Source organism: Coffea eugenioides, chromosome 10 (genome assembly GCF_003713205.1).
Source record: "Coffea eugenioides isolate CCC68of chromosome 10, Ceug_1.0, whole genome shotgun sequence".
NCBI classification, from domain to species: Eukaryota; Viridiplantae; Streptophyta; class Magnoliopsida; order Gentianales; family Rubiaceae; genus Coffea; species Coffea eugenioides.
Window position 1 is genome coordinate 6,123,153 of NC_040044.1, and position 22,353 is coordinate 6,145,505.

Consider the following 22,353-nt stretch of genomic DNA (forward strand, 5'->3'; position numbering starts at 1 on the left):
ATTATGAAACAAGCAAAAATAATATAGGGAAAAAAAAAACTTTGCATCCAATCTCTTTTCGGTTTGTGACTTCACTGTATTGATACATGAGAAATTGCCAATGAATTGAAACCCTTCAGATCAAAGGATTTGAGCATAATCGAATTGAACTTCTTCAGTGAAAGTTCCGTCCATTTAGGATGCTTAAAACGCAGTACTGCACATTTCTCTGTCACAAATCTCCCATGTCGGTTCTCCAGATTTCAGAAGGGAAATCCAACTAATAAGTTGATTTTGCATTGTAGAATTTTTCTAGGTCATGATGCAATTCGTGTATAATTGGGTTAAATCCACACAGTCTATACTGGATTCAGGCAATTGTCAATCAATTAGACATGAATGCTCCGTGCATGACAGATTAGGTAGATCATAACAGGAAAACTGGTGCTTCAATATGAAGCAAGTGCTAAATTTCTATCTTTTAGTTACGCATTATATATATTGCAGGTATGGCTATGGACAACAAAGTAGTTGACTTGAGAGAGAAATTGGAAGTGAAGAGGGAAAAGACAACGATGCATGTACTGATAGTAATATGTTCGCCTATCTATCATCAATTTGGCAATTTTGCAGTAAGAAGCGATGTTTGATATCTATATATGTCAATTCCTTTTTCTTTTGAGGGTATCAGCTGGGTTCTAAATTTAACCAGTAAAAATCCCACAAGCAACGAAACACTATTTGAATTATCAATTGTATATGGAAAAGATAACATGCTTTCATATATCATCCCAACAAAGTTGAGTGGCCTGAAGGAGGAAGAAAGTGATGGGATATGTCGTCAACTTGTAGCTGCAAAGCTTTGTGGTTCAATGCGTTTGGACTCCTCTACTGATTGAAAATCTTGGGTGTTTCACAATTAACTTACAAAAAAAAAGAAAAAAAAAGGGTCTAAATGGTTCTGATAAAGTAGACTTTTATCAGGCTCCCAATTAAAGGTTCTGATGAACTAGACTTTTATTAATCTGTCCTCAAAGAAATGTGTTTGACTTACAAAAAACTATGCATGCTTACCTTTTCTCTTTTCAATTTGTTTGTGTTCTACTAGAGGAAGGAAGAGATGAAATTTAAGAAGCAAGAGAGAAAGGAATATTTGAATCTAAAATCTCCGGATTCTGGAATTTTGAACCTTAACTATTAGAATAAATCCTCTTCAGTTAAATGTCCTTACCTAAATTTCAGAAATTAATGCCGGAGTTCAAATTAACTGAAATAAATTTTGACTTCCTGTGCAGATTTTTCCCATCAAATCAAGTTTAGCGACCCATCCTTGCATGCATAACTTACAAACATATGCATTCTCAATATTGTTTTCGTGGGGAAATTTGAGACCCTAAAAAATATTGTCTTCAGATGTCAAAGGTTGAGGATGCTTGCGTGGTTTGATATTGGATTCTATAAATAATCGTCATTTATTAGCATAATTTTGAAATCAATGTTTTATATATCAAGTCTTCTTATGCTCAAATTGGTTTTAATTGATCTCTTAGACACAAACTTGGATATGCAAATTGTTGCATAATAACCGGTTGGTTAACTTGATTTGTGTCGAAGTAGGTATCTATTTTCTTATCCGGGCATTTTATTTTCATACAGAAATTTGGTCAGTCAACTGTGAACAACATCACATATAAGTGGAATTAAAGAAAGATGTTAAATCTTACCCCCTCCTCCCCCCCACACACACACACACAAACAAAATTTTTTTTTTTTCTAGTTGACTCTTTCCCACAAAAAGTGCAGTGTGTTTCAGCACTGTGCACAGAAGAATGACCACGAATGCAGTAAACTAGGACACACTCTTCGAAAGCACAAAAATCTATGCTCGAAGCTGTGGAGAATTGAGGATCAAAATTTATCAATTCATTTGCTCCAAGGGAGTATATACCATCCACCATTTGTCTGCTCAGATCAATCAGAGACAGATGCTCTTGCATTCAGCAGTACATCACAGTGCAGGAGCGTATTGGCCAGAAATTTGTTTCCACCGTACTGTCACGAGCATGTATCTAACATCTGTATCGGTTAGGTGCTCAATGAAAAGTCAATACCAAAATTTTTGAGCTTTTTCCAGCATCAACTACCGTATAATCACTTGCATGTGTCTTAACAGCTATATTTGCTTGAACTGTAGAATATGTACTCCTACAATGTTGAGCTTTTATCAACATCAAACCTCATCTCACGACAACATGAAGAAATGTCGATTCCTGCAACCTCCATGGCATTGCAAACCCATTCAGGCACATCACCTTTTGGGAACTACATGACCAAATTAAAAGATGTAAGAACTATAAACACAACTCTATGTCAAGAAGCAGATTTGAAAGCACTCCTATGGATTGGACAAAATGTGCAAATCTCAAAGTAAATTAGCTAAAGTCATAAGTAGCAAAATAGTAGATCAATGTTATTCTCAAAGTAGCAGAATCGAAAAAGAGACGACGAGAATTCAAATAATCCACCAGGGTGCTATTGAATTCTATTTGACCAAAGATTGATCTAATAATCTTCACATAATTGTGGTGAATAAATACATATATCAGGCCTCCTAATAATTGGGTGTAGTGACTATGGCGTAACTATCATCATGAGGAGCATCTGGTTCATTGGTATCTCCAAATTATAATTGTATCAGAAAGTTACTTTTAAGGGTAAATGGATTGCATCCGTATTTGTCTGTTATATACGTTTAAGTACTTAATCACTAGATGAGTATGGGAGAGGGTTCTCAGGTCACTGATGAAATTACTTATTATCCTGTTCTCTTCCAGTCCCTTAACCTTTGTTTCTAATGTACCATATTTTTTGTTAAGCACGAATCCCATTATTGGCCAGACTTAACAATTCTATCTGAGACACAGTACCAAGAACAATGCTTTTGAAAGAGACAGGAGAAAATATAGTAAATGTGGAAGACTAAAGTACCATTGTCTGCAGAAACTTGCAAACAAACCTGCATTAGCAAAACGAAGGAACAGCGTAAATGTATTATAAGAGATGGATAAAGGGAAAAACAAATAAAAAAGAAAAAAACCAACTGAAATCAAAGATGCATCAAGTCAAGGTCTTTTCCTGATCTTTGATGAATACCCCAAAAAGAGACCATAAAAATAAGTAAAATAGTTTAAGAAATTAAAAGATCACATACTCTGGAAACCGTCCTTCAACAATTGATGAGTGTAGATCTCTGCTAAGCTACAAGATTCGAATAAACTTCATTATTTAGTCTTCAAAGTGATTGTTCACGGAAATAAGATGACTTAGTTATCTTATAATTGATACCTTCATCATGTAATATAAATTGTGATATGAAAGAAGTTGAGATCCCATAGCATCTTTTGTTACTAGGCAATGAATGTAAGCCCTTGTGTAATTTTTACAGACCTACAGCAAAGAGACAGAATACCAACATTAAAGACAACTAAAAGCAAGAAATTAAGCATCTCTCCTGGACATACCATACACTCGCACATGGGATCAATAGGACGTATATCATTAGCCATTGCCTGGTGTTTCAGTTTCAAAACTCCCTGGATCAATGAAATATATAGAATCAGTACCAAAGATCGAGGAGGGGACTCATTTCTCCATTGAAGATAACAGCACGTTTGTTAGGCAGGAAGGAGAAACAACTTTATCACAACCTTGTCAAATTTGTTAGGCCGAGAAAGAAAACCAAAAACAAAAGACTTCTTAGTTCAGTTAAATATTTGAATGACCTACATTTCCTTCTCAAGAAAGCATCTTCAAGTCCAATTATCAGTATACCAATGGAAGGCTTTGATAACATATTACACCCAAGCATCTCAAATATATCCTCAAGGGAATTGCATAAGCCACATGGTAACAGAAATTATTTACTTGGAACTTAAAATCGTAAATTGCTAGTCTCATAAAGGAAAACCTAGACATTTAATGATGGTTTAGGATATCCAATTAATGGGAGTAAAAAACCAGTCCTATTACATGTTTCAAGTTCATCAACTCTGCCATTCTTGACCGGAAAGACATTCTAACTTCATCCCTGGAAGATTTGACTACTGATTAATAAGACAAATTAGATAAAAATGAAACCAGAACTATCCAGATTCTGAAGTCGATATGAGAAAAAAGAAAAAAGCAATTTTCAAACAGTAAGTGCCAAGCTTAAGTAAGAGCAAATACTTCTTTTAACTTGATAAACTGTTTGAAATTGACTTGTTCTTGTATAAAGGAGTTGACATTAGGGTCAAAAGAACATATGCTCACAAAGGCATAGAGACACCAAGGCTTCTTGTCAGTGACAAAAAGATAATACAAAACTGCACAGAGTTCACATAAAGGTCAAAAGAACACATGCTCACGAAGGAATAGCACCAAAGCTGCTTATCAGTGACAAAGAATAATGCAAAAAGTAGCAACACTGACAAATCTGCTGAAAAGAAAAAGAAGAAATTTTTTATCCACACAAAGCTACAGACTCCTGAATAAGCATATGTGGGACTTTCTGTTTCAATCATATGTACCAATGCAGAATTAAATGAGATAAGAAGCAATCACCTCTGGAACAAGAGCTGTGCCAAAGCGAGCTGTACGAGTGGGATACACGCAATCATACATGTCAGCACCTAAAGCACTACAAACAACAATATCTAGAGGGTAACCAACACCCTGTGGGAAAAAAGTAAACCAGATTTAGTTCACAACGAAACTAAAGTGGTAAAACAAAAATCATCTCTGGATGAGTTACATTGCGAAATCTAATTTTACCATGACATATCGTGGCTTATCCTCAGGCAATGCAGCAGTACATTGAGCAACAACACGCCAAAATGAATCTTTATCTTCACCGCCTGCAAGACCACCAATAGCATAGCTGTGACAGAATTAAGTGAAGTTATTTCAACCACTTGGCCATTGAATTCCAACATCTTTAGTTAGATATAGTTGCAAAGACAACAATTGTTTCAGAAGGTATTGTGACCATGTTGAAAGGGAGCCTAAGATACAAACTTGCAGCATGACAGAATATATGAAAGGGGGAAACAAAAATAGATTCACCTAAAATGATGATGGTCACTGAAAAAGAATGCGGAAACTCTGTAAATTTCTGATCAGAACTAACCAACCTAATATGCAAGTTTTGCTGAGAAAAAGTAGCATTTTCAATAGGGTGCCAAATACAGAAGGCTACCATTAGCTTCATTTCTAGTAAAATGAAGAGACCTCTAGACCTCTAGATAAGTAATGAATACAAAAAAAAGGTGCTTACATACCCAGGCAGATTACGTTCAACCAAACCTCTGACACATATATCCCTGACAAAAACAAAGTTATCCAGAAAGCTCAAGATTAGATTAGGCTAAAATCATATGACAACTGAAAAAATCGAAATCTTGCAAAACTGTTACTGATTGAACTTCAAGTCACCTTAATACTGGATCTAAACCACCCTGAACTATCCCAAATAAATTTTGTTCATTTGGCCTCTTGTGAGCTGTCAATTGACCACATTGTATTAGTCTGAGCTTGAACAAAATTAAAATTCTTGACAAACACACTTGACAACGACAAAGCAAATGTCTAGCTATTTTTTATAATTCCCCCTTCACCTTCTTGCAAACATATTGTTTGTAACATCTGAATGTGGTACAGGAGATGATAGAGGAAAAACATAAATATTGGAAACGTTAGTCAAGAAAAACTACATAATCAAATTGAATGACAAAAACATGCAGCATTCAAATTCAAAAATGTTGATTAGCCTAGCCAACAGATAAAAGGTATGTAGATGAACTTGACAATCAGCTTGTCTGCCACAATTTGACATAATTTCTAAGCTTGCAGGAAAACCAATAATATTTTAGCTACTTAGACCATACAACTTATATTGACAAAGGCTATGCATAAGTAGAATAGGCTCATCATATGCTGTCAAGCATATTTACCTGCTATGCACCTGTCTATCCAACGAAGAGTGCGGTACATTGCTTCTTCAATTCGAGGCCCTGTGATAGTGGTTCGCACAACATCATCGAGGGCCATGATAATATCTGCTCCAATTCTGTTCTGCAATCAGTTGTATGCAAAACACAGTACAATGAATTAGCAGTAGCCTAAGGGCCACCCAACTGCATGAAACAAATCAACTCCTAAAAGTCCATCAGCAGGAAATTACAACTACAATTCCTCACATAAATCCATAAGCAATAAGTAGAAACTAGTACCATCCTGCAATGATATTGCACATGCAGAAAGAAGCTCATGTGCTACTATTGCATGTACCAGGAATTGATCGTCCTATAAATCTAGAACAGAAAAGCTGTTAAGAGCTCAAACATGTATTGTGCGTGCTATTAAATCTAAGTAAATCAGTCCACCCAAAAACTGGATTCAGTAGTCTAATCAAATTTCAGGTCTTAATGCAAAAAGTGCAAGCATTTATAACTTTGTACAGCACACAACAAGATAGGATGCATGCCAAACTTGCTTCTCCTGCAAGTCCTCGTTACCAATAAGGGAACTTCCTTAACAATGTATTAACAGTTCATAGGTATCAAGTATCACATATTAAGTGAGCATAACCTGCTACATAATGAGCCAGAAGAAGAAAAAGTGGACCTACTTGAATTTGTATTGATTCTTCGGGTGTAAGAAGCATCGGTTTCCCATCGACAGGTGACTGCAACAAGCAGGAGGGAGAAAATGAGACACCACTTAACAAGCACGGAGATCTCTCAAAGCAGTCAAATAAGAAATAACAAACTGCACTTGTAGGAAGAATAAATTGCAGGCAGGGATGGTTAATTGAAGTTTTGAAGGGAATAGGCTATACACAACAACATTGGTTAGGAAATCAATTTACTTTGGAATGACTAACTCTAGCACATGAGTATGGCAGTGAAACATGGAAAATCAATAAAAAGAAAATATATGAGAAGATTTTACATACATAGTTCACATGAATAGACTCCTGGTATGTTAACACAAAAGGCAGTGAAAACTAGTGTTACAGATAACAGGAAAAAATCAAATGCTACAATCGAACCCTGTTGGAATCTCTGGTTCATCATGAATCATTATTGAAATAGGGAAGCAACAAGATTTACCTGAAATGTGACACCCTTTTCTGTAATGTCAGCCAAATGCAATAAGGATACCTGAAAACAATGCTATCATTAGTTCATTCACCACATAAGGATGGTTAGTCATACATCCTAGAAAGACCAGCAGACACCAGAAATAATTTTGCCTTTCTGATGATAGTGCATCAAACATACTCAGATCATGCACTATGCATGCATTGCTCCAAAAGCAAATATACTCAGATCATACATAAGGAATGTGCAAAAGCAAGCCAACTTCAGAAAGCTAGGAATGCCATGATAACACTGACAAACTACAATAATTGCAAGTCACCAGAACAGGCCAAATAAATGTCCATACATGCATATGAGAAAGAGATACTAAGACTGAGACTGAGACTACCATTTGGAAACCACCAGAGTCTGTAAGCAGTGCCCTTGGCCAGTTCATGAATTTGTGGAGACCGCCCAACTCATCAATGAGCTCAGAAGTCGGACGTAAAGCTAGATGATATGTGTTCCCAAGTATAATTTGACAACCAATTTCCTCCAGCTGATTCTTCGTTAAACCTTTTATAGTTCCTATAAACATGAAAACTCCATTTCTTACATCAATCAACCAGCAGCTTCCTCTTGTTAGCATAAATAAAGTTTCAATTGAAGAAAGTTGACTAGGACAAGAAGCTAACTCATTCATATCGGCGTAACTGTATAAAACACAGATTTGGAAAATGCAAGTGCTATAAGATATATGCTGTTCACTTCTCTGTATTATTTGTACTAGAACTTTGATGCTGCAAGTTGAAATGCAATGCAGGTATTGACAAATGGATCCTTTAGCCTTTTCAACCATAAATTTCAGAAAACAATTTCTTAGACTTGCACGCTTGAGTGTGTGTGCACGCATGAGAGAGAGAGAGATGTGTGTTGCAAAAGTTTGAGGTATAGGTCTAGAGGTACTATCAACATGATTTTAAAATAGAAGACAATAGTATGATCACCCCAAAGTCGAACCTTGGGTACCCACTGGCATAAACAAAGGTGTCTGGCACAGATAGTGAGGGAGAGTGAGTTGAGCTGCACGGGCACGATTAAACCTTCCAAGTACCTGATTAGAAAGAAAAAAGGTGCAGATGCACAGCTCCATAATCAAGCCCAAAAAATAATAACAATAATAAAAGAACTATATACACCAAAAGGGAAAAAAAATTCAGGAGATCGATAACACCTATCTGTAATGCATCTCCATCTAACCATCAAGCAAAGATGACAACCAAGATCACTAAAGATGCTGTTTGGATCATTTTTCAAGTAACAAGCCACTATCCAGCAAGTAGATAGAAACTTATAATTTGGCTTTTTAGCACAAACAGTTTTGATCTTCTACCAGTATCTTCCACCTGACGCCTCTTAATCTAGATGTATTTTCCATAAGAAAGGCCCTCTTATAGTCTAAATATACTTATGTACCTGAAGAAAAAGAGGTACAGCCGGTATAGAACAAGCTGAAAACCACGCCATTCTGATTGGCAGAGTTTAACAAGTCAAAGAAACAACTGGAAAACAAAAAGTATATTACGAAAGAAAATATTCAAAAGAACTAAATGAGCTAGCGAAGTATACCCCAGAAGAAAAGAAACAACCAAATACCAACTACATTGTTATCTGATTCACATATAATGTAGGATTAGATAACGTGCTAAATTACCAGGATAAGAGCTACTTTCAAATAATACAGCATACACTTCGAATTTATGTAATGGATTTCCGAAAATTAGACAAAAATTCGTAAAAAATGTATGGCGTTCCTTTTATATCTTTTTTTCCTTCGTAGAACTAAAATTTAAAAGTGAGAGACAAAAGAGTTACCTCAAACTTAAGAGCCATTAAAGCACCAGCTTCCTTGTTCTTCAGTGTGCAGCAATCTATACAGAAACCACACGAATAAAAAGTAACGACGAAGAAGAGTTGTAAACTTGAAATTTTAATTGTGATTAAAAACTAATTACCGAACGTAATAGATTACATAATGCTACTCGCAAAAAGGAGAAATAGCTTAGTTTCTTGTGAGATATGAAAATGCAGGAGGAAATTCAGCTGACGGAATTGAGCGGCGGACAGGGAACAGGTGGCGGCGGCGTTGAAGTGAAGCGCGAGTTGACCGTTAGCAAGTGCCCTAAACTTGGTAGACCAAAGCGCGCCGGCGGCAACTTGATTTACGTGGTTTATATACATATTGCTTTCTGCACTCTTGCCCCACAAGATATGGGTATTTCGTTTTTAGGAACTCCCGGCAAAATGGGCAATTCTTCTTCCAATTTATTTGCATCTATGGCCACAAAAATGGTAAGTTCTTTTGGTTCAAGAAAAACTTCAAACCTTACAAGAGAGCGGGAAGGAGGAGAAATGAGAGAATTCAGAATTCTCATAAATTGATTACATACGTGACTAATGTTCTATATTAGGTAAAGTAGATTTTAGGACACAAATAAAATTGTTGAGATGCAAGTATCATAAGTATTTTGAATTTTTAAAACGAACCCTTTTGATTCTTTTTTAATATCTGTATACCTTATATAAAGTATTAGAACCATTACATTCGCACATTTCAATATTTGATTAATACAAATTTACATATTGTTTTGTGCTTTTTATTTCTTAAATGATTTTTTATTACGCATAATTAAGGATAACTAAAGTTTGAAATTCTGGAATTTAAGAGGTTTTAAGTTCAAATTTTCTTTCTTTTCCTCACTTTTAAAATCTCGTTCCTTTCCTATTAGAATCATAATTTTTTTTTTTATAAAAATCTTATTCCAAAAGAATCGCCTCCGTTCGGATAAGCTGTTTCTGGGGATATTTTTGAAAAATTTTACTATAATAATATATATGAAATTTTTTTTGAAATATTTGATATATTATATGAATGAAATGTTATTTGAATTATTGTATATTACTGTAATATTGTATTTAAATAATTTATTTTTAAAAAAATGACCGATCCAAATAGACATTTTTCACTCTATCTTTAGCCTAAAAATGCACGTAAAGTGGAGCAAGCGAAGTCAACACCAGAGTATATTTAGGCATTCCAAAAGATATATATACTTACTACTTGTTAAACGTGATGCTCCTAACTAGTTTTTGGTAATTTTAGGAAATGGTATAAAAATGTCGATACAAAAAAAAAGTACTAGTACCATTTCTGATTTCTTGGCCAAAGTTGGCAATTACTAAATTCAGAAAGGACACGAAAATCAAATCACACCACTAGGGTAAGAGTAAGGCCGTAAGCGTAAGGGATTCTGACAGTAGTAAAAAGCATGGTGGCTCCACAGCTCACTTATTCAATTCAAACCCACCCCTGCTGTTTAATAAATAAACAAACAACTAAACAGGAAAAGTATTTAGTAGTACTACTCATAATAAACTACTATTCTCAAAATTCCAGCCAAATTAATTCAATTCAATCTCTTCATTTCCTACTCCTCATTTAACTTCCAGATCTTAAATCACGAAATGCTTGAACCTTTTACCTCCAAACCCTAGCTCCGATCCACCAAAATTTGGAGCTCAGGTGAAATTTCTTCCCATTTCGCATTCTGATCGATTCTGTCGTGATCTATTCTTTGCCATTGTCTTGTGCAAGTTTACAATGTTCGAGATATTGGATTGCGTATGATTGTGATTTTTGTTTCGTTATTTCCAGGTTTGAAAAGGAGCTCAGTTATCAGTGTTTGATCAATTACTTAATCAGAGAAGTGAAAATGCAGCGTCTGCCGGCGACAATTGAGGAACAGTTGATAGTTAAAGCAATTAAAGAAGAGTGCTTGTGGGATAACCTCCCCAAGAGGCTTCAAGCCACTTTCAATTCTAGAGACGAGTGGCACAGAAGGTTTATTTTGCTCAATAACTCGTGGTTTTGATCCTTTTTTTTTTTTTGAAGTTTTAATAGTTACCGAGGTAAATGATCAGAGAAAAGGTTCCATATTGCTTTCTCATTACCAGGTGAAGTACTTATTTTTGTGAAATTGTTCACTTCTTCGACTAGTTTGAGGTTCACTTCTTCGACTAGCTTGAGGGAAACTAGTTACGTACTGCATGAATGTGTGTTTATCGAGACATGGTAGTAGTGGAATGCAATGATCAGAAGTGCAAGTTCCGCAATGCAATCAAGGAGCTGCTTATTGCATTAGATGTTGGCCGATATTTTTGGCAAATGAGTTGCGTGAATTTTTTTTTTTTTTTCAACGAATGGACTAAATTTTGAATCTTGTGATAGTTTAATCAACAACTGTGTCTGTACGCTTTAGAACTCTAGGGAGTGGACTGAGTATGGGCAACTGAGAATTGGTAATATTCCATGTGGTTCAAGAGCAAATTGAAGGACAAGAGTTTGCTGGATTTTCTGAGTCCTGGTGGTTGATTGATCCCCTCTAGCTTTTTACGTTGTGTGTTTTACATGGACTTCTTCAACTTAAGAAGATTCTTGTTGGTAATAAGTAGAGAACATGCTCAAGGATACTTAGCCAACTTAGATATTGTTCTTGACAGCTTGTGATATGCTAACAGCAGATTTTTTGAAAGGGAAAAATACTGGAGCTGGCCTTAGAGTTGCTTTTAGTAACAGCTTTTAGCTTTCAAACACAAAGAGCAAAAACAAAACAAGTTTTTTAAAATTGTTCAATATATTTTCAAAGTTATCTTTTTAATTTCAAAAGAGGAGATGCTGAGAACATGACCTAAAATTTATGGCACTAACATTTATTCTCGGAAAAAAATTTCTGAAAATTTTTGTCCCAGCTGGGGGCATGACTTTCTAACACATGTTTAATAACTTCGTTGATGTTTGGCATCTGTTGGATAATAAAAAGTTGCAGGATTCAAATATTTTGACCCATGTTTTGTTTTTTCCCTTCCCATCACATGCTTAAATGAATTATTTTTTCCCTTTTTTTTATGTTATCGTTTTGCTTTCTGCAGGGTAATTGATCACTGCATAAAGAAAAGGCTCCCATGGAATACTTGTTTTGCTCGGAAAGTATGTAAAGAAGGTGAATACTATGAAGAAATGATGCGCTATCTGAGAAGGAATCTAGCGGTGTGTATGATGAAGGATATTCTTCAGTTCTTTGCAATAAGATAAAGCCATTAATGTTTAGCTATTTATTGTACATTTAATTGTCTATCACAAAGTAATCTTGGGTGATAAAATAGCTTGTCTAAGTAAATAAACAAGCATTAGTAAGAGCACATAATTTAGTCGTGAGAATAGCTTGCAGAAAATTATGCAAGTGTACTTTTTTAAAGTTTAGAGTCATATTTGTTAAAGGCTGTCATGTCAATTTTGGGATGTGTGGTTCATATTGCACTGTTGATCTAAAAGATGATCACAATCCCCAGTTGTAGTGCTATGCGAGAATTTTTGAATTTAGGATTGATTCTCAAGAGATGTCAATTACCTTGGAATATTTCATTTAGATAATAGGTCTTATGTAATTGAACTTTTGTGTAAGTTATTAGTACACTAAGTAATATTTAGCTGGGACTGTGGATACTGCATTAGAAACTTTACAACTAACCTTGTGATGTGAAGGAGTACATCGCTATTTATCAGCGTTGAAAAATATTCTTAGTAGTAGAATAAAGGAAAATTTTCTGTATACTACAAATTTTGAGTTCACAATTTGCTGCTTTTTTTTTTTCCTGTAAGTCTTAAAATTAAGCTGTTCATGTTGTATTTGCAGTTGTTTCCCTATCACCTTGCAGAGTACATTTGCCGTGTAATGAGGCTGTCACCTTTCAGATACTACTGTGAGATTATATTTGAAGTCATGAGAAACGGTACTACCCACTAGAATCCTGTTTCAATAACCTTATATCATTGCTATTAGATATTGAGCCCATGGTAGTTGTTCAATGTAGTTGTTTTAACAAGTTATGAGTTGGATATAAACTTAGCGCTGAACTGAAAGTGCATCTGGTGGGAACTGAACATTGAAACTGTAATGCAAGGTTTAGTCTCCTTGATTGCCAGTTCTCTTCCTTGGAGGTAGTCAGCTTGATGTTCTCTAACTCGAATTAAAATCTGTTTTACATGAATGTTAGTTTTTAAGAGTGCTCGGTATCAATCTGCGCGTCCAATCTAGATTTTTTTTTTTGGGTGTCTCTTTTAATTTCAGCTTATTACTGGCTTTTAGTAGCATGGTTTTGAGCATTTGTTAAATTAGATATTTATGTTGAACTTTTAGTGTTGGTATTGTTATTCTTTGTGGACTACAATACTTATCATTAGCGTTCGAAGTAGTCAAAACATGAACTGTTACTGCTACCTGTACTTGCTTATATGCCTAGTGAACCAATAGAATATCTTTGGTGGCCACATATAACCAAATCACCTGCTTTCAGATGTAGTTAGCAAACTATCAGGTTGGTGATATTTGAGAGTTAACCATCATATTGTACCTCTTGATATTGTTTTGATGCCTGACTATGATCTTTTGTGTTACCTGTTAATGTACTGGGAATAATTTTATACATACTTTGCTGAAGATACTGCTTAACACTCTCAAGCAACGCAATAATGAATGCTTAGCATGAGATTTCTTGGCATTTTTCATACTTATGCTTAATTATTTTCCAAATAAGCTGCACAATTATCATGCTTGATATCTAATTTTTCCTCTTTTTCCTTTTCCCTTCTGTGGCATTGCTTTATCTTGATACTTTCATTATAGGTTTGCTCAGTCTCTTTCTTTCTTCTATCTGCAGAACAACCATATGACAGCATCCCAAATTTTAGTGCTGCAGATGCCTTACGACTTACTGGCATAGGAAGAAATGAGTTTATCGACATTATGAATAAGTGCAGATCTAAGGTAATTTCTGGAATAAGTTGCTCACAATATTGTACTTTGTAGTATGATCTTCTGTACATGTTTGCTCACCGTGGAGAAATCCGAATGTTCAATTTTCCCGCCTTGGTGCAGAAAGCATTGGTGTGGATGCATGAAATAAATTGCTACTATGAATTGTTTGGAGTCTCAATTTTCTGTCTCTTATCTAATTTCACTATGTTGATTCCATTTTGTATATTCGTCTTGGCACAGATAGTTTTCAAGCAGCTTGTCCTAGGTGAAACATGGTGTTGTCAAGCTGAGAAACTTTTTTATTCAAGATATTGATGTATGTCAGAGTACAATTTAGTTCTGTGCAGCTAATGAGGATTTTTAGCTTGCTTAATACTGTGTTGGGGATTCTAAAGATGGGATACAAGAAAAGGGTGAAAGGAAGAACTTTCTTATTTGATTATTCTTCTAACTGTAGTTTATACAAGCATGAGAATTAAGAACCCTTGTTCTATAACTGAATTAAGGCTCTTCGTCCCAAGTTACCCTTTTTATCTCCTCAAACTAGATGCTTTCTGTAACTTTAAAATAAGCAATTATCATGATCTAGAGAGTTAAAAAGGAAAAAGATGATCAAGTTTGTGCATTAACTGACTCCTCTTTGCGTGTGTTTCCATCTACATGAAACTTTGAAAGTTAAAGATATGTTGGGTGAGTCTTTTGACGAGTTTGCTATATGTTATGAATCACTATCACACTTAAGTTTGTAAGCAACGTTAACCAATAGGATGCTTGTTTTTAATTCCTTTCTGCAGAGCTAGATTCAGTCATCTGTTGTGTTCTGACCCTGAAAGTGATGTTTAGAATCAGATGAAGCACCAAATGGTACATTATACCTTTTCTGTCAAAGGTTGTGAAGAAACATCACCATGATGGTGAATCATGTAGAATAAGTTTATAGTAAGAATGATTTTTTTGGACACACAATTGGTGAAAGATTAAAATGAATAAGAGACACTGTGAAAAAGTTAGTTAGTTGATTCTTGGGTACTTGTAAAACTTTTCTGCTGCTGCTTATGGTATTGCACATCTCTTGTAAGATTAAAATGAATACGAGAGACTGAAAAAGTTAGTTCTTGATTGAACACAGATTCTTGGGTACTTGTAAAACTTTTCTGCTGCTGCTTATGGTATTGCATATCTCTTGTAAGCTTGAATTATTCATCTTTATTTTCTTATGTAACATCTGTTAGTACTTTTGAAAATTTTTTAAATTCACTTTCCCCGGCATAAAATATTAAATAACAGCAGTGAAGTACTTCTAGTCTTGATTGTTACAGCTTACATACTTTGATTGGGCCTCTTAATCAGTTTTTTTGGCCTTCAAATGCAATCTTTGATGCTTCTGCATGACCATATGTGTTATGGAGTGATTTGTTGCACAAGCAAGTAGCGAAGAATGTTGTGAAAACAATAACATAGGGATAAAATTTTCCAGCTCATATGTAGAGCCGGAGGTGAAATTAGTGGTATGGCCTCTTGTATAGAATCACTACAGCCGGAATTGGTACTTGAGAGTTATTTACAATCTTCTTTTTAAAAGGCATGTGCTTCTTTACGTGGATTAAATCCCCTAACTTGATTTGGGTAAATTTGGAGTATTGCAGAAGATCATGTGGAAGCTTAACAAGTCAATAGCGAAGGAATTATTGCCTAGTCAGCCGGTGGACTTCACCATTGAGCCATGGTGGGGAGTTTGTCTCGTCAACTTTACTTTGGATGAATTTAAGGTGGATCTATGTTCAACTTCAGCTATAAAAAGGAGTTAATTTTTTTTATTTATAAGTCATTTCTTTGTATGAATGTCTGAGGACTGAATTAATTCTGTTTTTAATCAATTTTAATTGCATCTGAAATTCTCGAATGAAACTAAATATCTATATGATATACTCTCTAATTCGTGATGTAGAAACTTTCAGAAGATGAGATGGCAACGATTGATAAAATCTGTAAGGAAGAAGCAAATTCATTCATCCTTTTTGATCCTGATATTGTAAAAGGATTTTATCGACGAGGACTTGTTTACTTTGATGTTCCCGTTTTTCCTGATGATCACTTCAAAGGTAATTTTTTATCTAACTCAACTTCTTTCTCTTAAGTGAGTCATCAAACTCGTGTCTTTGCATATTTGGATCTCCTATTTTCCATTGATTGGACATGTAATTTAGGCCACCATTAAATGGACACTGAATCTTTGACCTTATATTTGATAAAAGTATAAATGCTGCCCACTTCATGTGAAGGACGTTTGCATCTATACTTTTGCTAGCTGTAGAACTGTAAGATGTGCTTTCAAATTTGAATTTATTGAATGTTATAAAGACACGAGGCTTGGGGAGCTTATGCTCTTGACTTGTTTTAGTATGTTCTGAATGTGATTTCTCTCAATGTAGAGTTCTTAAGTTTTTGGATTTGCAAGTCTTCTTCAATGACAATTCCTTGATGAGTAGGTTTGGAGATGGGTTTTCTTCTTGGCATAACTGTTTAAGACAAAAGGTGGATGAGGCACTTTAGTCCTTACTTTTTTATTTGTATGGATACTATCATGTTTGCACACATACTGAAAAGTAATGGGGAATTTTCATATACCGCTGCTTGTTTGGTAATGACCAAATTGCATACTGGAAAGGAGGGAATTTCAAATCTTTCCTTGTCATGGTTGTTGCATGAACATAAATCAAATGTAGATGGAGTTGTATCCTTATGCACTCAAATAGAGCCAACTCCTTTTCCATTTTATCTGATGTCTAGAGGTATTGTTGGCCCAGAATGGTCTACTAGAGTCAATGAGAGAATGATCAGGGCAGTAAACCTTGGTGCATACTTTTTGAGAAGAAACTATTCTAAGATGTAACAGCTCTTTTTCCCTGGACATACTTGAACAAGAAAGTATTACAGTAATCAGCTTAATTAACTTGTATCATCGTTGAATTAATTTAGAATTTCTTTTACATTTATGTCAACATTTTAGGATATGCTTTACAAGCCCTCCTAAAGATTACATTCCTCAATCTAATGGGGCTGTCTGTAACGAAAATCAGATGACTTTTAATTCTCTTCTATCATTTTTTTATGCTCATCTGTTTGAGATTTTGAGTGTTGATATATGTCGTTGCAGTTTCCAGGCTTGAAGGTTTTGTTTCAAATAGAGAACAATCTTATGAAGATCCTATTGAAGAGTATGGAACTCATTTTTCTAAAAGGAGATATTGTCTACCATTTTGATTTGATTGACTCAGTATTGACCTCAAGATCATATGATCTTTATCAATCCCATCACACAGGTTGCTTTATGCTGTTTTTGTGGTCGCGAATGAGAATTCTACTGTTGCTGAATTGGCTGCAACACTACAGGCTGATCTTTCTCAGCTACAGGCAGCTGCATCTTTTGTTTGCCGATTGGGATGGGCTGAAAAGTTAATAGATCCAGCATCTATTCTTCAAGATTCAAATGTACCTGGCTCTCCTAAAAGTCTGCTTAGTGATGAAGAGGATGCTATCATGGGCTCAGCAAATATGTCAATTGATGGCAGTGCTCCTCCACCCGGAGAAGTTTTATGGACTGATAATACTAGCCAAGCTTCCGGTTATACTCGTGTTGCTTTTGTGGTTGATGCTAATATCACATCTTACTTGATGATGGGATCTGTATCACCAGGTTTGATTATTCTTATGGTTTTGGTCTCTTTTTTGCTAGATTCTCACTAAACCCTGACCTGAAATCTTTTACTCCTCATGCTATGTGCAGGTCTAAAATCTCATGCCGTGACATTATATGAAGCAGGAAAACTTGGTCATGCTAGCATTGTGGATCTTTGCAAAGATTTGAGTACATTAGAGGGTGCAAAGTTTGAAGGAGAACTTCAGGAATTTGCCAATCATGCATTCAGCCTACGTTGTGTCCTGGAATGTCTGACCTCTGGTGGGGTTATTTCTGATGAAAGAGACAAAATTGACATGTCATCTTTAAGTGCAGAAGAGGATGCTTCTTCAGTTATTGAGGCATTGACTACTGATGAGTTAGGAGGTTCTGATACAAAAGAATTTGCAAAAAGTACAGATGATTCAACTAATTTAAGCATATCGATAGAGGAATCTGGTCCTTCTGAACATGTATCTGAAAGTACTGGTAATGACATCTCCTCTGCTGTTATATCAGAAGGGAATGATTCCGTAGTTGGGGATTCTGTTTCAGATCATAGCTCCCAGAAAAATGAGAAACCAGCATGGAGTGAAAGTTCTGATGGTGGAAAAGAATTGTCAAAGAAACAGAGGAGGTATCGAGTGGATATTCTTCGGTGCGAAAGCCTGGCTGCTCTTTCGCCAGCAACTTTAGATCGTTTGTTTTTGCGTGACTATGACATTGTGGTGTCAATGGTTCCACTGCCTCCTTCCTCAGTTTTGCCGGGACCAAAAGGTCCAATTCATTTTGGTCCACCTTGTTACTCTTCAATGACTCCTTGGATGAAATTGGTCATATATTCTGCTGTGGCTAGTGGACCTATATCAGTTATTTTGATGAAAGGTCAATGCTTAAGATTGCTTCCGGCACCATTAGCTGGTTGTGAGAAGGCTCTGATATGGTCTTGGGATGGATCAACTGTAGGGGGTTTAGGAGGAAAGTTCGAAGGAAATTTAGTTAAAGGTAGTATTCTTTTACATTGTTTAAATTCGCTACTTAAACATTCAGCTGTGCTGGTGCAGCCTCTTAGCAGGGATGACCTTGATAAGGATGGAAAAACCATTACTTTGGATATCCCATTGCCCTTGAAAAATTCAGATGGTTCACCAGCTTGCATAGGTGAAGAGCTGGGGTTATGCCCAGAAGAGTGCTCAAAATTAAATGTAATGTTAAATGACCTTGCAAAAAAGATAGATCTCCTGACCATTGGTTATATTCGCCTGCTAAGACTATACAAAGAACAGGAACCTGAAAGCTCTATTTCTGATGATGAGAAATATGAGTGGGTTCCGTTAAGTGTAGAATTTGGAATACCACTCTTTAGTCCAAAATTGTGTAACAACATTTGTAAACGAGTGGTTTCTTCACAGTTACTTCAAACAGAGTTACTTACTGAGCATCATGATGCTATGCAAGACACGAGAAAGAGGTTGCGGGATATATGTGGCGAATATCAAGCAACTGGTCCAGCTGCCAGACTTCTTTATCAGAAAGAACAACCTAAAGAGTCATCTCGGCAACTAATGAACTATGCAAGCGGAAGATGGAATCCGCTTGTGGATCCTTCTTCTCCCATTTCTGGAGCCTCAAGTGAGCACCAAAGACTAAAACTTGCTAACCGACAGCGCAGCAAAACAGAAGTTCTGAGTTTTGATGGTAACATCTTGAGGTGTGTATTTATCATTTTACTGTCTCTGTCCTGTCTGAATATAAAGTAACTTTTATAAACTCTACTTCATACATATTTTTGCTACTTTGTTTCTGGCACTGACATTTTATAAATGTGCTGAAAATTTTAAAGCAAAATGCTTCTCTAGGGCATGTAGTGTATGGTCATTCAACTTTGCTGGTTAGCAAAAATCCTCTGAACAGCTGCCGATAAAATGCTGCAGAATAACAGGAGTTTGAGAATGCACATAACAATCTGCAGTAAAGCCTAGTATATGCCCTGCATAGTTTGGTGGGAACAATGTGAACAGCTAGGAATGCATAACGTATACATTTGCAACTTAATGCTTTTATTTTTTAATTGAAAAGTGAGAATAAGAGAACATAGAGTGTCAAAACATCCAGTGATGGCTGACCCTAAGGAATCTTAAATTTCCCATCCAATATTTGAATCTTGATGGATAATAGGATAAAATCTTGAGTTTGGAAGCAGTTTTTCCCTCATTGTTTATCCCTAAAAAGAATAAATTTTGTATGGCATCCTAGAGCTGATTTATTTTCGTCCCTCTGACAAGAACCAAAATAAAAATGGAAGTACAATAAACTTGTTGAATTTGAACATTTCCAAATGGCTTTGCAGATCTTATGCTCTGACTTCTATTTATGAGGCTGCTATCAGGCCTGATGAAGAATCACTTATTTTAAGCACCTCTAAAGTTGAATCAGATGAAGCTGACAGTAAAGAAGTTGTTCTGCCTGGTGTAAATCTTGTCTTCGATGGATCTGGATTGCGCCCTTTTGATATAGCTGCTTGTCTGCAGGCTCGCGTACCTGTCTCTTTGGTATTTGAGGCCTCAGCAGCATCTGCTAGTTCTATGGTCAAGTAAAACTGTGGAATGTGTTCTTTCATGGTTCTCTAAATTTGAATTTCTCCCAACAATGAGTAGGTGGGAGTGTTAAATACATCATGTGCTCATCACTGTATCGATCTGCTCAGTGTGCTTTGGATGGTGATGATGCAGAAGGTAGCATGGATGTCAAGGTGAGGACAGATGTTGTCTTTGGACATGATGTCAATTTTTTTGGGTGATACTTCTTTTAGAAGAGTATATAGACTTAAGTTCAGTAATGCGTCTTTTTTTGAAATGTTAGACAATAATGTGTAAGTGGCTCATTGTCAGTGCAAATGCATGCAACCGCACACATGCAATAGATCATAACAAAGTAGTTAAAACTGCGCTTGTGCAATCTCATAGCTTTATGTCATTTTCTATAACCAGGATTTTATGTAAAGAATTTGACACCAAACAAGGAGCTTATTCTACCTTTACTCTCCCTTTATCTACTTCTTGGTGCAAACAAGGACGAACAGAAGAGTCTATTTCAACTTTAATAGTGCACAGCATTGTTCCACTTCCATCAAGTAGATTATATAGAAGAAAAAAAAAAAATTTACATCCGCCTTTTCTTTTTGATAAAAAGATTACTGCTATTGCTGATCACAAAGTATTACAGGAAAATAGGGACATACCCCTATATAAACTAGAAAGAATAAAGAAATAACAAGAAAATTGAACAAATAATATCCAAAATCTTCTAAAATAAGTTGAATGGAGCTATTGTTTGCTAAACACTTGTTCTAATGTGATGAAGGTATATTCTTGCAAGCAGCAAGAGTGAATCTAATGCAGAAATGATCTTAAAAAGATTAGTCTGAGTAGGCAGAAGAACCATTTGATTTCTTGCCAGCTGTAGTTGATAACATAGCAGTAGCAAGGACTACTAGTCATTCTTTTGCCTAGCAATTTTTTGAGTTGCAAATGTGGTAGCTTTGTAGTTAGAAATGAACTTTTGGCTCTTGGAGTGTGTGCTGGCTACTGCTGCACTAAACCTGTGTGTGTCTCCTAGCATATCTTCTTGATTGAACCTGGAATATGTTCTTTATTGATCTTCTCATATGCTTATTTTCCTTGTAACTTTGCAGGTGGTTATGTTTTCTGGCTGCATTAGTATAGGGTGATAATGAAGAACAGATCAGTATCCGTGCACATCTTATTTTAGGGGGGGTGCCCTAAATACATACACGTTTATAATATAACAGACATTTTGCTGAGCCAACCGGAGATGTTTTTACTTTTTTTTTTTGCACATATAATCCAATGGGATAGAATGCCATTCATTTGTAAAAAACCTTTCAGTTGTTTTACATAGATAAGAAGAAGTGCTTTGCCTTGATCTTTGAACTGACATTATACTCTTTCACTTTTCTCAGATGGTAATCACTCTCCCAGAAAGGAAAAAGAGAAAGTATGATGTAGTTAATTTTTCACTAGACTATTTTGCCAAGTTATCATGTTTCCAGGCGGATGTCTTTCCAGCTCTTTGCTGGCTGTCCCATGTAGCAATTGATCTCTGAAATTAAGGTAATGCTAGGTCATATTACATTTGCCTCATAGCGCAAAAGATATAGGTTGAAGCATGTCTTCAAAATCAGCTTCCATGCATTTATGAGGTTTAGCAGTTGCCTCTATCAATCTTTTAACGACAATGTGGTATTTGACTGTTTGCCTTGGGTCGGGAGCTGAGAGGTCAAAGTAATGCATTCTATTCGGCAATTCTATTCTTCTGGAGTTGAAAGATAGTCTGAGGTGTATTCATCTACTACTTTTTAGCTTTTGCATTTTGCATGGATCTCGATTTAAAAACTGGAAACTAGATGTAAGGTGCTTTCCCAAGTGTAGAAAGCCACTTGCGAAATAATAAATATCAACAAAATACCTGGACATACTAACCCTTTTTTGTAACTCTTGAGTAGATTATGAAAGGCTTGTTTCTATTGTAACCAAACCTTTTACCTTTTTTTTTTGGTCTTTTTTGTTCTATACAATTATAGGGCATTAACACTATGATGTGCTCTCTCTTAACTCATTCCTTGGAGATGCAACCGATCTGAGGATCTGTTGAATTCCGGCAAAATGACTATTGAGCA

The 22,353-nt window shown here is 35.7% G+C and overlaps 2 protein-coding genes across 7 annotated transcripts; one reads left to right on the top strand and one right to left on the bottom strand.

Annotated features, from left to right (window-relative positions):
- Nucleotides 1-1,880: 1,880 nt before the first annotated feature.
- On the bottom strand, nt 1,881-9,363 carry LOC113749812 (queuine tRNA-ribosyltransferase catalytic subunit 1-like). 3 transcript variants are annotated; one of them, XM_027293676.1, is made up of 16 exons: nt 9,133-9,363; nt 8,976-9,031; nt 8,121-8,214; nt 7,510-7,688; nt 7,131-7,181; nt 6,647-6,703; nt 5,970-6,090; nt 5,452-5,518; nt 5,298-5,339; nt 4,792-4,897; nt 4,582-4,692; nt 3,501-3,572; nt 3,325-3,426; nt 3,191-3,237; nt 2,968-2,995; nt 1,881-2,301 (listed from the first exon to the last, which is right to left on the bottom strand). In XM_027293676.1, exons 2-16 carry the CDS (start codon nt 8,991-8,993, stop codon nt 2,185-2,187), a joined length of 1,212 nt encoding a protein of 403 aa, XP_027149477.1. In that variant the 5' UTR covers nt 8,994-9,031; nt 9,133-9,363; the 3' UTR covers nt 1,881-2,184. The 3 variants fall into 3 exon arrangements, with proteins under 3 accessions (XP_027149477.1, XP_027149476.1, XP_027149478.1); XM_027293675.1 differs by lacking the exons at nt 8,976-9,031; nt 9,133-9,363 and adding an exon at nt 8,577-8,641; XM_027293677.1 differs by lacking the exons at nt 5,452-5,518; nt 8,976-9,031; nt 9,133-9,363 and adding an exon at nt 8,577-8,641 and having other exon boundaries at nt 4,792-4,874.
- A 1,179-nt stretch (nt 9,364-10,542) lies between these two features.
- Nucleotides 10,543-21,817, top strand: LOC113750192 (protein FAM91A1). 4 transcript variants are annotated; one of them, XM_027294154.1, is made up of 12 exons: nt 10,543-10,683; nt 10,816-11,001; nt 12,090-12,207; nt 12,854-12,950; nt 13,878-13,984; nt 15,622-15,744; nt 15,924-16,077; nt 17,133-17,193; nt 17,299-17,672; nt 17,763-19,365; nt 20,005-20,406; nt 21,637-21,817. In XM_027294154.1, exons 2-11 carry the CDS (start codon nt 10,874-10,876, stop codon nt 20,249-20,251), a joined length of 3,012 nt encoding a protein of 1,003 aa, XP_027149955.1. In that variant the 5' UTR covers nt 10,543-10,683; nt 10,816-10,873; the 3' UTR covers nt 20,252-20,406; nt 21,637-21,817. The 4 variants fall into 4 exon arrangements, with proteins under 4 accessions (XP_027149955.1, XP_027149954.1, XP_027149956.1 ...); XM_027294153.1 differs by lacking the exon at nt 21,637-21,817 and adding an exon at nt 21,349-21,607; XM_027294155.1 differs by lacking the exon at nt 21,637-21,817 and adding an exon at nt 21,349-21,607 and having other exon boundaries at nt 15,625-15,744.
- The last annotated feature ends 536 nt before the right edge of the window (nt 21,818-22,353 follow it).